The sequence below is a fragment of the Helicoverpa armigera genome, chromosome 16 (assembly GCF_030705265.1).
Source record: "Helicoverpa armigera isolate CAAS_96S chromosome 16, ASM3070526v1, whole genome shotgun sequence".
NCBI classification, from domain to species: Eukaryota; Metazoa; Arthropoda; class Insecta; order Lepidoptera; family Noctuidae; genus Helicoverpa; species Helicoverpa armigera.
Window position 1 is genome coordinate 7,734,779 of NC_087135.1, and position 14,139 is coordinate 7,748,917.

Here is a 14,139-nt window from a genome sequence, read left to right on the forward strand (position 1 = left end):
TTTTATGTCAATAGAATGAAACTGAAATAAAAAATTACACTTTACTGTCCAAGATGAATTATGTGCTCATTTTGGAAATAATTTGTAAGTTTAATTACAAAGATAAAATTGTAAAACAATCTTTAAATCTTTCCATTTTATCCATAGGTGTTATAAAAGCGCCCCCTATCGGTGTAATTTCGAACTTGAGTCAGTTCTGGTTCTGCTAAACATGTAAGTAGCGAATCAGAGTTGCGCAGTTTCTGTGTTACATTCCTGCGCTGTTCAATAGATGTCACTATTATAAAATAACCTGTAGGTACAGTCAACTTCAGGTCAGTGGTAACAGTTTTATAGGAAAATCGTACTTATTACTATTGAGTTAAGGTTAAGTGCATGACAGTTACCACTGATGTGCAGTCTACCGTACTTTTTATCAAATATTTATTTTTAGTGAGTAAATTGGACATTTCCAAAAATGCTTTAGGTTAAGAAAAAACAAAACTGTTCTTAAAAGTTATATATAATTCTTAATAAAAATATGTAATTATTACACATATGCACATTTAACCACTGTGGAGCATCACATCCCATATCTTTTGAAATTACTTACAGCTTGAACCCGAACTGTAACAAAAGAAAAACCACTATAAAACTAAGAAATAAAGCAACTAACAAATAAATAAAAAATAAATAGGTCAAGCCACTTGTGTGAATGTTGAAACAAAAATCGGTCATTTTTCTATATTTTCTTATGTATTTAAATATGTTTGACTAACCTTGGGAGCGTTTTCAACCGTACATTTGAAAATCAAAGCTGCTCTGTCACAGCCCTTTTCTCCATCAGAAACCTTAATATCATTCACTGAAAATGCAAAATAGCCATTAAAAACTTTTTTGTGAAATAAATAAATACTAACATAGTAAAAATATTTAAAAAATTAAAATAATGTTTATTTAACTTTTTCTATTATTAATGCCATTTCTTACAGTACATACCTTTGACACAAATATCAGCCATTTTCTTAGCATTGGTCAGTCGTTTCTCGTCGCCATTTTTCATCATTTCAGCAACTTTGTAAGCGTGATCGATGTCATACAGTCCTTCGGCATTCATCTGAAATTGTTGAATAATTTAGTCATTTAATACAAAAATAATTTTCTTTATTCTCTATGGTCGCAGAAACATACTCGATGTGTTTATCAATCTTTATATTTTTTTATTCCAAATATCATTCGATTCACTTTTTAATAATAAATGGAAAAAATATTCTTAAAGAGGAATACTTTGTTTCAAACTTTTTTTAACGTAATTTGTAAATACACACAGCAACAGTAAAATAATAACGATTGGTGAAAAAAGTGTACGTAATTTTACAGTTTCCTACAGTATAAATATGATGCATAAAGCTTACTCGTGAATCGCATAAAGTTTGCTAATTAGCCAATAAAATTATGTTCAGGTTAAAATAAAATAATAATCCTATATTGAATTCTTCCTTTTAAACGTAGTAAAATTATCTGGTCTACTATTATCAACAATTATATTATTATTACCACTTCTTGTTCAAAAGCCGACATGGACTTACAAAATCGAATACAGCTTTTACAGGATATTAAAAAGTATATAGGGTGAAATGTAAATAATTATTTATATTCACTATCGAGTTAAATATTTAAAGGATCTTGAAAAATGCTCACAACTGAAGCGGCCTTATAAGCGCACGCGAGCACACACTTCGTGGCAGTTTTTGTAGGCACTACGTAGGATTGCAGCTGCATCAACTCCTGCATATCCACCTCCGAGTCCTTATTGCACTTCATGATCAGCTTCGTAAACTGCAACTTGAGCTCCTCTTCTGTGAGGGCCTTTGAGAAACATCAACGTTTAGCGTTGTTATTCAAGAGTACGTTTAGAAACAAGCGTTAGAAACTAGAGCTAGAACAGAAGTATTATTTCGAAATAATGTGTACATTCTTTCCCTATCAAATTCTTTTAATGTAAATAGGGCTTTTACAAAAAGAATTTATCAGGCTAGTGGGGATAGAATGAGCATAAAAAATTAGACGAAGTAAACAAATGGAGTATTAATTATTATTGTTTTTACCTTTAAGCTATAATTGATAATATAAAATTAAATGAGCTTACTAACAAATAAATAGACATACAATTAAGATACAATTGAATAAACTAAGACCACTTATCTAGTACATGGGAATAAGCACAAATAGCTACGAAAATATAGGGATAGCTTAAGGCCTAAAGCGATGATAGTTCACCAGAATTTTCATTAATCAGAAGTAGCTACTGATAAGGTAAGTAAGAGAAAAAATGTAGCTGAGTAAACTAATACTATGGTAATACGATAGTTGACTATATTTTACAACGTACACTTAACCCGTATCCAACAATCCTTGTTCGTGCCTAGAGGACATAATTAAAGTTAAATGTTACAATAACAGTAATATTTAAGTTTAATATTTAATTATAAAACAAAAAAGGAGACTTACGTAAACTGCAACACTGCTGCATAATGCTAAAACCACAATAAAAAAGTTCCACATATCGATCTCTCACCGCGTTCAATACTAATCAAAACGGATACATATCGACGTTTAAATACTACCATTCTAAAACACACACATATTAAATGAAATTACGTATTCCCGATAACATACACGTTTTGATATTTTGCTTAAAATTACAGCTTTAATTATAATTTAGAGGTTTTATTGTCCCGTATCTAGTATTTAATCTTTTCATTATGTTCTATCAAATTGTCTATCGGTGACATGAATTTCAATGTCCTCGTGACCTTTTGATAATTTTGGATGAATAGTAACAACCCAATTTATGGAAAAGTAAATGAGCCACTTAAAAATAACATAGTTTAATATCTATGATATATAAGGTACAATTTGTAAGCGAATATACAATAGACCAATTAAGCAAAATGTATATACAGGTAACAGTAGACCACAATATTCCATAAGACCGACAGCAAAATATTGAAACTCGTAACTTCATAGATCTTCTTTGTTGATTACAAGTTTGGGCTCACACGAAGTCAAACTGAAACAAATGAAGAACGAGTATCTTTTAAAAATCTGTGTTAACAATTTACAGCACAAGTCTTCTGCTGAAATAGTATTAAGTAAAAGTAGTTATGTCATTTTAAAACTGAGAATCACTATGACAAAACCATCATAACTCAGTTGCCACTCATCATAGCCCAGCCCAGTTAAGACATTGTATAAAGTATAAAAAGATAAAAATAAAGGTCGACATACATCAGGAGACTTTTCCACGGTACACTTGAAGATCAGAGCAGCCCTCTCGCAGCCTTTGTCCCCATCATTGACAGGAATGTCATTTACTGAAAACGTGACATTTATATGAGTCACACAATTAAATAACATGCCCAGAATAATCTTCACTATTTGGGTTTTCCAGATTAATTTTGTCAAATTGCCAGCTTTAAAAGTGACTAACATGGAGGTAATAGGCCTGGCTACTGCCTTCTACTAACTTCATTATTTTGATGAAGCTGTAGAATTTGATGACAGTAGTAGTTGTTCAGTGCATAATGTGCTAACAGACTATGGTTATAAGCTAAGGTAGCAGCTTAGGTACTCATCCTCTGACTCTATGCATACGAATTTCATATAAAGTCTAGGTATAGGAAGATAGTAATTTCGAAATCAATAAAGTAATCAATTCTGTAATAGCTCATGGCTGGATAATCATAATGGAGCATTATCGTCAACGCATGCATTGTTCTTGTAGAACATTTTCATAATGCAATCGAATGAAAATTGCATCGATACCTAAGTAAGTACTCGATTCAAACACCGCTTATTCATGTATTCAACCAAGAAACTAAGTGAATGTTTTGAGTGATATAGATAACAAGATAGATAAAATTTTGTTTGTATGTGACTTATATTCCAGGCTTTGCACGACCTAGGATTTCATCATTATCATATCAACCAATTGCCGTACACTGCTGAATGTAGGCCTCCCCCAAGGAACGCCAATCATCTTGGTCAAGAGCAGCTTGCATCCATCCCCTGCCCTAGGTGCATTTGGTACATCAAAATTTTACCAAATTATCGCATTTACTTACCGCTTTTGCAGGCATCCGTAAATTCTTCACTCTTCCTCAATTTTTCAGGATCGTCAGATAAATATTTTCGCGTCATTTCATTCACGCCTTCAACGGATAAGAAACCCTGCTCGTCCATCTGTAATTTGATTAATCCAGGTTTTATAGATACTTAATAACTGGACCATTACTATTTTTACATAATTAATGTGTAACTGCCGTCCATGCAGGTAAACTGTATGGTTGGTATCAGATTATTTCGCTTTGTTAGATTCCTTAAAATTATTAAAATCTATTTCAGTTATTACAAAAAATGCGACCTCATTTACATAAACTTCACGCAGATAATCCAATTTTAATTAACACACTTCGTGCTCCATCCAGATTTAACAAAAAAAGTTCCCACATACAAAATTACAAAAGTTAGCATCATCGGATTCATAGAAAAACAAGGTTTCCGGTGAATAAAGACCATTAGCTGTAATCGTTGCGTCGAGAAGCCTTTGTACAGGTTAAAATGTACACAATGACTGGACCGTGTAATTGGTATACTTATCATACAACCTTGCGTAATTTTACACAACAGTACGTTGCTGGGGAACACACTGAAACTGCAGTTCTGAGATCATTGAGTACTAGCACAGATTTATAAGTACCTCAGCTACTTATTGGCCTAGCCTTTTCCCAACTATGATGGGGTCGGCTTCAGCTGAGTATCTACCAATCTTTTATAAAGAGCGACTGCCTACCTGACCTTCTCAACCCAGTTAGGTACCCGGGCAACCCCATACCGTAAGACTGGTTGTCAGATTTACTGGCTTCTAACTACTCGTAACGACAGCCAAAGATGTTCAAATGACAGCTCAACTACTAGTAGGTCCCTTATTGTCCCACAGCCATCATTTAGATTCGGAATTCAAATTTTAAATTAAACCAACTCCCTACGCCAGTAATATTCTTGCTGGGTTGGTTACGTTACTTCTACTGCCCAGCAGAAACTAATTAGGTAGAGGTTCAATGAGCAGTTCGCATGCACTTTCCCCTTTCTTCACTCTCGAATCCAGTTGAAAAGACTTATCGTTATCTACAAGCCAGCAGCCTATATACTTATGTAATGAAAACCTTGTTTATCACGTATAGCACGTGCTATGAAATATGTAGGTGCTTAAGTGTTTGAACAAATTAACCTTTGAGTTGAACTGTCTGAAAATTGGCGATTTCATTGATAATAATGACAGGTTTTCTATCAGTAGTTAGGAATATTAAAAATAGACGATACATGTCATGCTTAATCAGCTTTTATTTTAAAAACACGTTTTGATTTCACTTGTAATTTCACTAGTAATCATCGTCAGTTTTCAACGGCTTTCAATCGGCTTAGGCAACACTTTTGTTTGGAACAAAAGCCCTACCAATATATTTTTTAGTATAGCTGAAATGCTCATTACATATTTATAATTATGTGCTAACAAAGTATATTAAAGTTAAAAATAATAACACACTGAATTATATAAATATTTTTAGGTTGTTGACCTTGTTTATTTTTAACTAAGTAGTTTCATTATTTTAATTGTTTTTATTTTTATTATTTTCTTTTCTTTTTCACTATGCTACTACTACTATTCATGACTTAACATCCGCCTTGTTAAGTGCGTTATTAGGTAATTTAAATTCCCGTGCAAAAATGGTTTAAAATTTTACTTTTATCATAATTCAAGTTTCGCTATAGCATGTGCATCGAACAGTTTAAAAACTATAAATACATCTAATAATATTAACAAAAACTACAGGAATCTATCAGATTCTCACCATTCCAGCTTTCTTATAGACGCAAGCAAACAGGCATTGTATGGACTCATTGTCAGGCATGATCTTGCGTTTGAGCTGAACCATGTCACCCGCTGTGATGGGGTAGTTACTTGAACACTCTATTATCATCTCCACATATTTCATCTTCAGGTCTTCTAAGGATGATGCCTGAAATGATAATTGTTAAACGTAATTAGTTTACAAAATAAACAAAAGTTTGACCCGTGTTTAAAAAAAAAACAAAGTTACACGTGTTGAAGGGCGCTTTCACTTTTTTTGTAACAGGCATGGATAAGAAAAATATGATAGGTCACCATTACAATTAGTTTTTCGGTAGGTACATTAATGGCTTGTCACTATGACGACATTTACCTACGCAATGAAACGTTTGACATTATGAGAAAAAAAAAACGAAAATAATAATTATGTTCGAAAAAAATTCTATGCACTTTCTTATAGAGGGATGAATTTTACACACACTTAGCTTAGACAAATACTTAGGTATGTAGCTTATATCAAAAACAAATAATACAAACCTGAACTTTCAAAGATAACACACCACACAAGAACACACAAAAAAATAAATTAAACATGGCTGCGAACTAAATCTCTCGCATTTGTTAGGCAAATGTGTGAAATGAAACAAATTATCCTCTATATATGAGTTAACTGCAATTGTGAACCACTGGGTAACTACAAAGGCATTCATGTAGCCACAGTTAGTAATCCATTTTATAAATATTAACTAAAACATTTGAGGAGCCAATTTCACTCTTACTGCAAAGAATTTAAGTTCTGGTTTGCATGCAGTAAAATTTTGTGAATAACCCGCTTTGTTTGCTATTATTTATTTCACAATACTTTTGTTGACGCTACATTTGAATTATTGACAAATAATGTGTTTCATCCGGTGACAATGTATCAAGACTTAGTAAGCACAACAATACATACAAAGAATACAAGTAATACAAATAAATCTATGAAACAGTTTCTTGCAATCCCAGGATCAACCATTTCGCTCATTTCGCCTGAAATTATTCGGCTAATAATCAAAATTGATAAACTTTAGTTTATCTTGAACATTGCCGTTAAAACATCGAACTATTGGTTATACTTCTAGTCTTCGGTTATTAGGTTATAGTTACTACTGATGGGAGACATTTTTCAAAATAAAAATATATCCTAAAACCAAAAAAATAACCTTTGCAACAAAACAAAAGATCAAAACGTACATTGTACTTTGGCTTCCCATAATTTGGACATTGGGTGTGTCAGTGTGTTATTGTGACATTGAAACCTACGTCTGAATACTAAGTCATGTGACATCCTTAATTTGATGTTACGAAAAGTAATTACATAGTTACTGATATACCATTACTGCCTTGTTACTATATAAATACAGGAATGTCCAAAAAATTACATTAAGTCTTTGGATTTCAATTTGGTAGCAGTATTTAAGGAGCCCTTATAAACGTCCATCAAAATGTTTAAATCATCAGTGTTTCTGTGTTGTGTATTCTATTTTGCCATCACGCCGTATTTAGCTTCTGTAAGTACAAGCTTTACTTATTACCAACAATTAAATATGTTTTACTCATTGTACACATATAAGAAACAATCAAAACCTAAAACGGTTTTATTATGTTATTTGCATCTATACCACAAATTATTCCTGATCTTAAGTGTCTGTAAAACTTATCCATGTTTGCTTCCAATGCCATACATTTCATTCACACGCATCATATTTGCAAAACTAACACCCAATAATCTGATGACCATTCTATTTGTTCTCAAGGCTATGACAGCAGAGCAGAGGGCACAGATCCATGCACACTTCGAGACTGTGGGCATGGAGTGCAACAAAGGCAGTAACATGATCACGGCTGACGATATCGCCAGCCTTAGGGCTAGGAAGATACCTGCAGGACCAAATGCCCCTTGCTTTTTAGCGTGCTTGTTGAAGCATATTGGTATTGTAAGTATAAGAATATATCTTTGCCTTAATTCTATAATGCATAAAAACTTATCGTATTTGCAAAGTAGACAAACATTTTTTTTTAAATGTGTTTCTTTCCGCTTTTTATAGATGGACGACAGTGGCTTATTGCAAAAGGAGACAGCTCTTGAAATGGCCAAATCTGTGTTCCAAGATCCTGAAGAGTTGAAACAAATTGAAGATTATCTCCATTCTTGCTCTGGTGGTAAGTACTACAATATATTCCATCACTCATATCGGGTGGGTCATATGATAAGAACTGAAATCCTTAGGCCTAGTTATGATTAGACTTAAAACCTACATTGGTACAAATCACAGCTTCATTCAATTGTTTGGTATAATCTTAAGCACCAAGTGCTGAAAAGAATGTTTTATAAAATATATATATCAAATATGATTTTTTGCCATAGATGATTTGAGATTTAGACTAGATTACATTCAAATCTTCTTCTGAAGTTGGTAGAAATAATTTATCTTTATCCTTTACAGTTAACTCCGAGTCTGTAAGTGATGGAGCAGCAGGCTGCGAACGCGCTATGCTGGCTTACAAATGCATGACAGAGAACGCTTCTCAGGTAACGCCTTCCCTCTCTGACGCGTTTGCGTCCATTCTAGATTATACATAGATCTGTAAGCTATGTGTATGCATATAGGCTGATAATAAAAAGTTTTGCAGAAAATCCGAAATACATAAAGAAAGATAAGACCGTATAATATTAATAATATTATATTAACGATAAATCTTTTGCCAAATAACCATGTCTGAATAATCGTTGTTTTGACATAACAACTTTCTAAAATCATGGATAGTTTAAATATTGACATTTATTATATTGCCATTTGTTACAATATCTCCTCCCTTTATCATCATCATCTTTCGAAGTGTAGGTAAAGTTATTAACCATATTTTTTCCTTGTTTTTCAGTTCGGTATCGATGTTTAAATGCAAACTGGCTGCAAAGAAAATTCTAGATCCAAGGACACGGCATGTTTTATTTTAAGGTCTAACACGAATGTATAAATTAAATTGTTTTATTTATTATTGTGAGTGTATTAAATGGTTATTCAAAAATAATGCTATGTTTGTTTCTCCTTGTATGTAGGTAATTCCTTAATCGGATTGCTGGATGCTTAATAGGATTGGAGATATTATTAATTAATACGTTATTATTAACGAAAATTGCTTTATTTATATATTAACTAGTGCTAATTTCATAAACATAATAAGTAATTAGAAACAAATATCATTGGACTGCATTTTGCGTTGTACACAATCAACTCCTCATTGGTAGATTTTCTTAAAATGGCATCTGTAAAAAAGGATTAAAATATTATGATTTAAGTATTTTCCTTTTTAATTTCAAGGTTTTTTATCTCGATACATTATATTGCTACATAAATAGAAAAATGTACACAATTGCCCTAAGGTAGTAAAACCTTCACAATCCAGTTGAAAATCTCTTATTATGCCATAAAAACTGTCATAGTGGTAATAAATAATTATGTACTTATCTTCATCAAAATAATTCCTATACTGAAGTGAAAATAATTATTTTTGTTGGTACGCTTACCTCAGCTTTGTGTTCCAAGAAGCAAGCTAACAGGAGCTTTGCCCTCTCGCAACCTTCCTCTCCGTCACTCACAGCCTTCTCGTTCACTGAAATTGAAGATATTGGGTTATGAAAAAGTTAAGATTCCGTTCAAATGAAGGCTTTGGGAATTAAGTGTTAGGAAACTCAAGGAACCTATGTTAAGGAACCTAGGTTATATTGAACGAGTTTGTGTGTTGAAAAATATAAAGATAAAAAATTTGATATTAGGGACTAGGATATTAGGGTTAGGGACTTAATAACAAATACCTAGTTCCTTTTTTATAATCAGAGATCTAACGTTTTTACTAACCGTTGCGGAGTATATTCAAATACATCGTCTTAAGCAATCCCAAATGTTACGAGTTTTCATTAAAAAATACCCACCATGGCTGATAATTAGTACTACCAGTAATCCCATAACCACCTCGTCCGCAAAAGGATAACTTAACAGTGGCAATAAAATGAAGAAGTTGCACAAACCTGATTTGCAGATGTTTCCAATCTTCTCGAATTTTGCTAAGTCTTCTTCGTCCTTAATGAATTGCTTGAGCTGGCTAAGTCCCTTCTCTGCGTCAAACAGACCTTTGGCATCCAGCTGATAAGAAGGAAATCAATTATAGTTAGAGTATCCCGATTTCGTTGTTATTATGAATGAGTTCTCAATGGGGATTTTCAAAATTCAACAAGTTACCTCTAGAATCATTTCGAACAGCCGAGTTTAGAAGGACTATATGTAAATATATAATGCTTTATGTAATGCTATCCGTATTGGACACTGGTAGGGTTTATTATTTTGTAAGATTAAATACACGTATCAATGAAGTGAGCACAGCGATCACAACAAAATTTCAATATAAGTACAATACATACCGTTTCAGTTTTCTTCATAAGGCATCCCAAGAAGCAGGGCTTGATATCGTCAGCGTTGCCAGATTCCTTCGCTGCTTCAATATCCTTCTCGCTGACACCATGTTCTTCAGAACATTCTGCTAATATGGGCGCCATTGCTGCACGGAATGCCTCTTTTTCTTCTTCGGATATAGCAGCATGCTAGAATAGTAAAGGAGTTTTATAAAACAAATACTCAAATTGGTCAGTGTGGATGGTAACGTTGTAATATAGTATGGTCTTTATCTGGTAAGACCAGAAGAAGATACTGAGGTAAACCCGGCTTGAAATAATGCGGTAAAAAAGGAAAGTGGATGGAGAATGGCAAAAGAGAATTTAAATCTTTATCATGAGAAGGATCACGTTCTAGATCAAATGCTCTTTTTAAGAGCACAGGATTGAAACAATGAGGATTGAAGTTTCAGAAATTTTAATCTTCTTCATAGAAGAACTGTGCCTCCACATAAGCTTTGTAGGTAACCAGAAGAAAACTATTAATAGTACTTACGGTATTCTTGGTGAGGCTGGCAGCCACAACACAGAGGACGATGCAAGTGAACTTCGACATGATTGCAATAATCTTTGGCTTTGCACTACTGTTTCTTTGAATGCCCGAAATGATATGCTTTAACCTAAGCCAGTTGCCTTTTTATATCAAAATTCTGTCGTCAAAATCACGATGATTTTAGGCAATTATTATAATATCTCACCAAGGCTTACTCAATGCTATAAGATATAACAAAAAAGCTGTCTTTTCGGAGGTTTTCTAAGTACCTAGTTCCTTGACTAAAGAATTTTCTATTGTTTCAACGATTGCTAGAAACAACATATTCCCATTAACACATCCAAAAATAAACTATGGTCATAATAATTAATTACAATAACAATGACTAGCATAATTTTGACTAGGATTATTTCTTTAAACTGACGTATTTCTATATGCATTTTTTACTCAAATTAAAGAAAATGGGAAAGTATTCGGCATTCCGTAATCGTTGTTAATGATAGTTGTGATGTATGCCTACGAATTAAGAGTAAAGTTATGAATCATTTGGGCAAATGAATCTTTGAAACTCTCACTAGAATCACATCAATCAATAGGAGTACGATCCTTCCTACAATCATCACCCAGTTTTTCATTTCCTGCCTCCACAGGTAGTTCGTTAGTCACATAAAGTGTGCAACCGAGAATCTTAATACTAAGAATTTGACTACTACAAGCATTCGAAGTAAGAGATATAAGAGCATGTATTTAGGAATTTAATTCATACTTATCTCTTAATGAGTTTCTACCTTATTGTTTTGCGACAGAAAGTGAATAGTGGCACTTTTCTGGTAGGAAATACCTAAGCATCATAAGGTTTTTTAAAACGCATGTGAAGTTACAATGACAATACTAGATATCCTGTTATCAATTCATTAGTTAGTGGTTGGTCTGGAAGACTTGATAGTATTTTAAATTATCGGACCATATCGATTTATTTTTATAATTGGATTAATTATTTGAAAATGATATCAAATATGTCTTCAGCATGTACGTAGAGCACATATCAGCATTTCTATCATAGCTACAAATCCTCCAGTGCCATTCATATGCCTTCCTCGTTTCTTTCAAAAAACAATAAACGACTATCATGACCATTAATGTCATTGTGATCGTTCTTCGTAATGTCTATTGCAACATCGTAGGTTCAGTGCCAAAATTGCACTTTTTCACTTTACATCAAATTAGCTTTGTCCTCGAAAGTGACGAAAATTGCTAATGTTTATGGAAGATGCCTCAAGCATTGTTTTACTCTAAAGTAAACGAAACTGACAGTGAACATTCTAATAACACTGATATCTTTATCCGACGGAAATAGTTTTTAACCTACATTTTCATTAACTTCTGCAAAGATTTGTTCCTAGTGCCTTTAACTTATTATGTAATTGATTGCAATTACCAGGCGTCAATTTATTATCGTTATCAATAGGTTTTCTAAATCACCTAACATTGAAAGGATATCTAATAATCGTATTTTTATTAATTTCACACAGCGAGGTGCCTAGTAAATAACGAAACGCAAATCATAGGTGGCTTATACGATAGAAATATGTCATAGCACATTGTCACATGGTTGTGTATTGTCGTTCCCACTGAGCCATCATCTACGTAGAAAAGAGTTAATACGAGCTACAGTGACTGTGCCAAACTCAGTTCTCAAGAGTAGGTACTTAAATCTTCTTCACTTTCATAGGCCTAACTGTATCTAGCCTAATTTTTTTCAAAGGACAATATAGTGCCCTAAAGCTTGGGCCTTGCCTTATATTAGTTACTAGCTTCTGCCCGCGACTTCGTACGCGGATCCTGTCCCTTATGCCAGCGACTACGGGGTCAGCAAAATCAAAGATCTGATTGGTCGCAATAGACGTGACCATAGGGATAAAAGTAGTGATTCTAATTAGTCCGCATTTAAGTTGTGTGAGGCAAAAATATTACACGTATTATTACGTAAAAAAACATTAAATAGATGACAATGTCGGGGTGACTTAGTGGAATTCGTGGTGGTTTAGTGGGTAGAGAACCAATCTCTCATGTATGAGCGTGCGTCTTTGATTCCAGGTCTGGCAAGTGCCTGCCAATGCAACTTTTCTAAGTTCGTATGTACTTTCTACGTATATTTTGGATACCAATGACCGTTATTTGGAGGGGATGTTAAACTGTACGTTCCGACTGTCATTGAACATTCTTGGCAGTCGTTATGGGTAGTCAGAAGCCAGTAAGTCTTACCAAGGGGTGTTGGGTTGAGCGGGTAACCGGGTTGTGGAGGTCAGATGAGCAGTCGCTCCTTGTAAAACACTGGTACTCAGTTGCATCGTGACTGGATGTCGACCCTAACATAATTGGGACAAAGGCTCTTGAGAAAATAACGACAATAATAATGAGATATAGGCACCGCAGGACATCTGAGGCTGATGACGGGGAGTAGCGACCCCGCGGGGCTATATATACTGAGTTCTCCAGGGAGTGTATACTGTCCCCCATCTCCGGCCGGTCGGAGTGAACCATGACGGGGGTAGGTCTCACGCCTCTGGCTTGGCTTGGCCGTCCAGAGTGGAGTCGCTAGAGCAGGATTAGTAGCCCTGCTCGGAGGGTAGATGCCTCATGGTAAGCACAGGGGAGCACGTAATCTGCGTTTAAAGTCCGCCGAGGTATCCTCACCCTTCAGCCGCTCATGTCCCTGTTGCCCTCTTGTTGCTATTCAGTGACTGGTTCCCGGGGGCCCAGTAAGTGAGGTGGCGAGTCTCCACCTGCCGTTTTTACATGTACCTAATACATTGTCATCCACTAACATCCCATCACAATAGCCCAAGTAGTTTTCGTCCATAGTTAGCAATAGTTTAGCACAGAACCGGGGATTGTCTTTTTTTTAACGACGTCCACCGGGGATTGTCCTTGGGTTCATTTCTATAGTGTATAAAGGGATAATCGTCGGTTTTGTGTCACCATTTCGTTAAAGTTGTCTCAAAAGTTCTTCAGCGTGTTGGCTTCGGCTCCACATTTGCTAAAACGTCATTTCTTCATATGCTTCATATAGTCTAGCAGGGCTCCTGGAGTTCCACATCAGGTATTTTACATCTTCAATTTTTATAAGTCAACAGAGAATGCTTATCAGATTGAACAACTTTTGCTAAAACGTCATACCTCTATATGCTATAGTCTAGCTGGGCCCCTGGAGTTCCACATCAGGTGTTTTAGATCTTCAATTTGTATTAGTCAATAGAAAGT

At 34.4% G+C, this 14,139-nt stretch overlaps 3 protein-coding genes across 3 annotated transcripts; 1 reads left to right on the top strand and 2 right to left on the bottom strand.

The window, feature by feature from the left end:
* Positions 1–484: 484 nt before the first annotated feature.
* On the bottom strand, positions 485–6,578 carry LOC110379343 (uncharacterized). The gene is made up of 8 exons (XM_064038570.1): positions 6,431–6,578; positions 5,895–6,062; positions 4,107–4,224; positions 3,271–3,356; positions 1,681–1,848; positions 979–1,096; positions 759–844; positions 485–606 (listed from the first exon to the last, which is right to left on the bottom strand). Exons 1-8 carry the CDS (start codon positions 6,485–6,487, stop codon positions 589–591), a joined length of 819 nt encoding a protein of 272 aa, XP_063894640.1. The 5' UTR covers positions 6,488–6,578; the 3' UTR covers positions 485–588.
* Positions 6,579–7,290: 712 nt separating this feature from the next.
* Positions 7,291–8,959, top strand: LOC110379347 (general odorant-binding protein 19d). The gene is made up of 5 exons (XM_064038571.1): positions 7,291–7,443; positions 7,690–7,869; positions 7,981–8,095; positions 8,380–8,465; positions 8,816–8,959. The coding sequence occupies exons 1-5, from the start codon at positions 7,378–7,380 to the stop codon at positions 8,831–8,833; spliced, it is 465 nt and encodes a 154-aa protein (XP_063894641.1). The 5' UTR covers positions 7,291–7,377; the 3' UTR covers positions 8,834–8,959.
* A 213-nt stretch (positions 8,960–9,172) lies between these two features.
* On the bottom strand, positions 9,173–11,012 carry LOC110379352 (uncharacterized). Its single transcript, XM_064038569.1, has 5 exons — positions 10,879–11,012; positions 10,353–10,532; positions 9,963–10,077; positions 9,462–9,547; positions 9,173–9,200 (listed from the first exon to the last, which is right to left on the bottom strand). Exons 1-5 carry the CDS (start codon positions 10,936–10,938, stop codon positions 9,189–9,191), a joined length of 453 nt encoding a protein of 150 aa, XP_063894639.1. The 5' UTR covers positions 10,939–11,012; the 3' UTR covers positions 9,173–9,188.
* Between the last annotated feature and the right edge of the window lie 3,127 nt (positions 11,013–14,139).

What these genes read in the sequence shown, in the direction of transcription:
- LOC110379352 (XM_064038569.1), bottom strand. Translation starts at nt 10,938, where the DNA reads ATGTCGAAGTTCACTTGCATCGTCCTCTGTGTTGTGGCTGCCAGCCTC. An exon ending in TTATGAAGAAAACTGAAACG is followed by an intron (nt 10,078 to 10,352) that starts GTATGTATTGTA and finishes CCTTCTTATCAG; the next exon opens with CTGGATGCCAAAGGTCTGTT. An exon ending in TGGAAACATCTGCAAATCAG is followed by an intron (nt 9,548 to 9,962) that starts GTTTGTGCAACT and finishes CTTCAATTTCAG; the next exon opens with TGAACGAGAAGGCTGTGAGT.
- LOC110379347 (XM_064038571.1), top strand. Translation starts at nt 7,378, where the DNA reads ATGTTTAAATCATCAGTGTTTCTGTGTTGTGTATTCTATTTTGCCATC. An exon ending in TCACGCCGTATTTAGCTTCT is followed by an intron (nt 7,444 to 7,689) that starts GTAAGTACAAGC and finishes TTTGTTCTCAAG; the next exon opens with GCTATGACAGCAGAGCAGAG. An exon ending in TGTTGAAGCATATTGGTATT is followed by an intron (nt 7,870 to 7,980) that starts GTAAGTATAAGA and finishes CGCTTTTTATAG; the next exon opens with ATGGACGACAGTGGCTTATT.
- LOC110379343 (XM_064038570.1), bottom strand. Translation starts at nt 6,487, where the DNA reads ATGTTTAATTTATTTTTTTGTGTGTTCTTGTGTGGTGTGTTATCTTTG. An exon ending in TCTATAAGAAAGCTGGAATG is followed by an intron (nt 4,225 to 5,894) that starts GTGAGAATCTGA and finishes ATCAAATTACAG; the next exon opens with ATGGACGAGCAGGGTTTCTT. An exon ending in GGCTGATATTTGTGTCAAAG is followed by an intron (nt 845 to 978) that starts GTATGTACTGTA and finishes TTGCATTTTCAG; the next exon opens with TGAATGATATTAAGGTTTCT.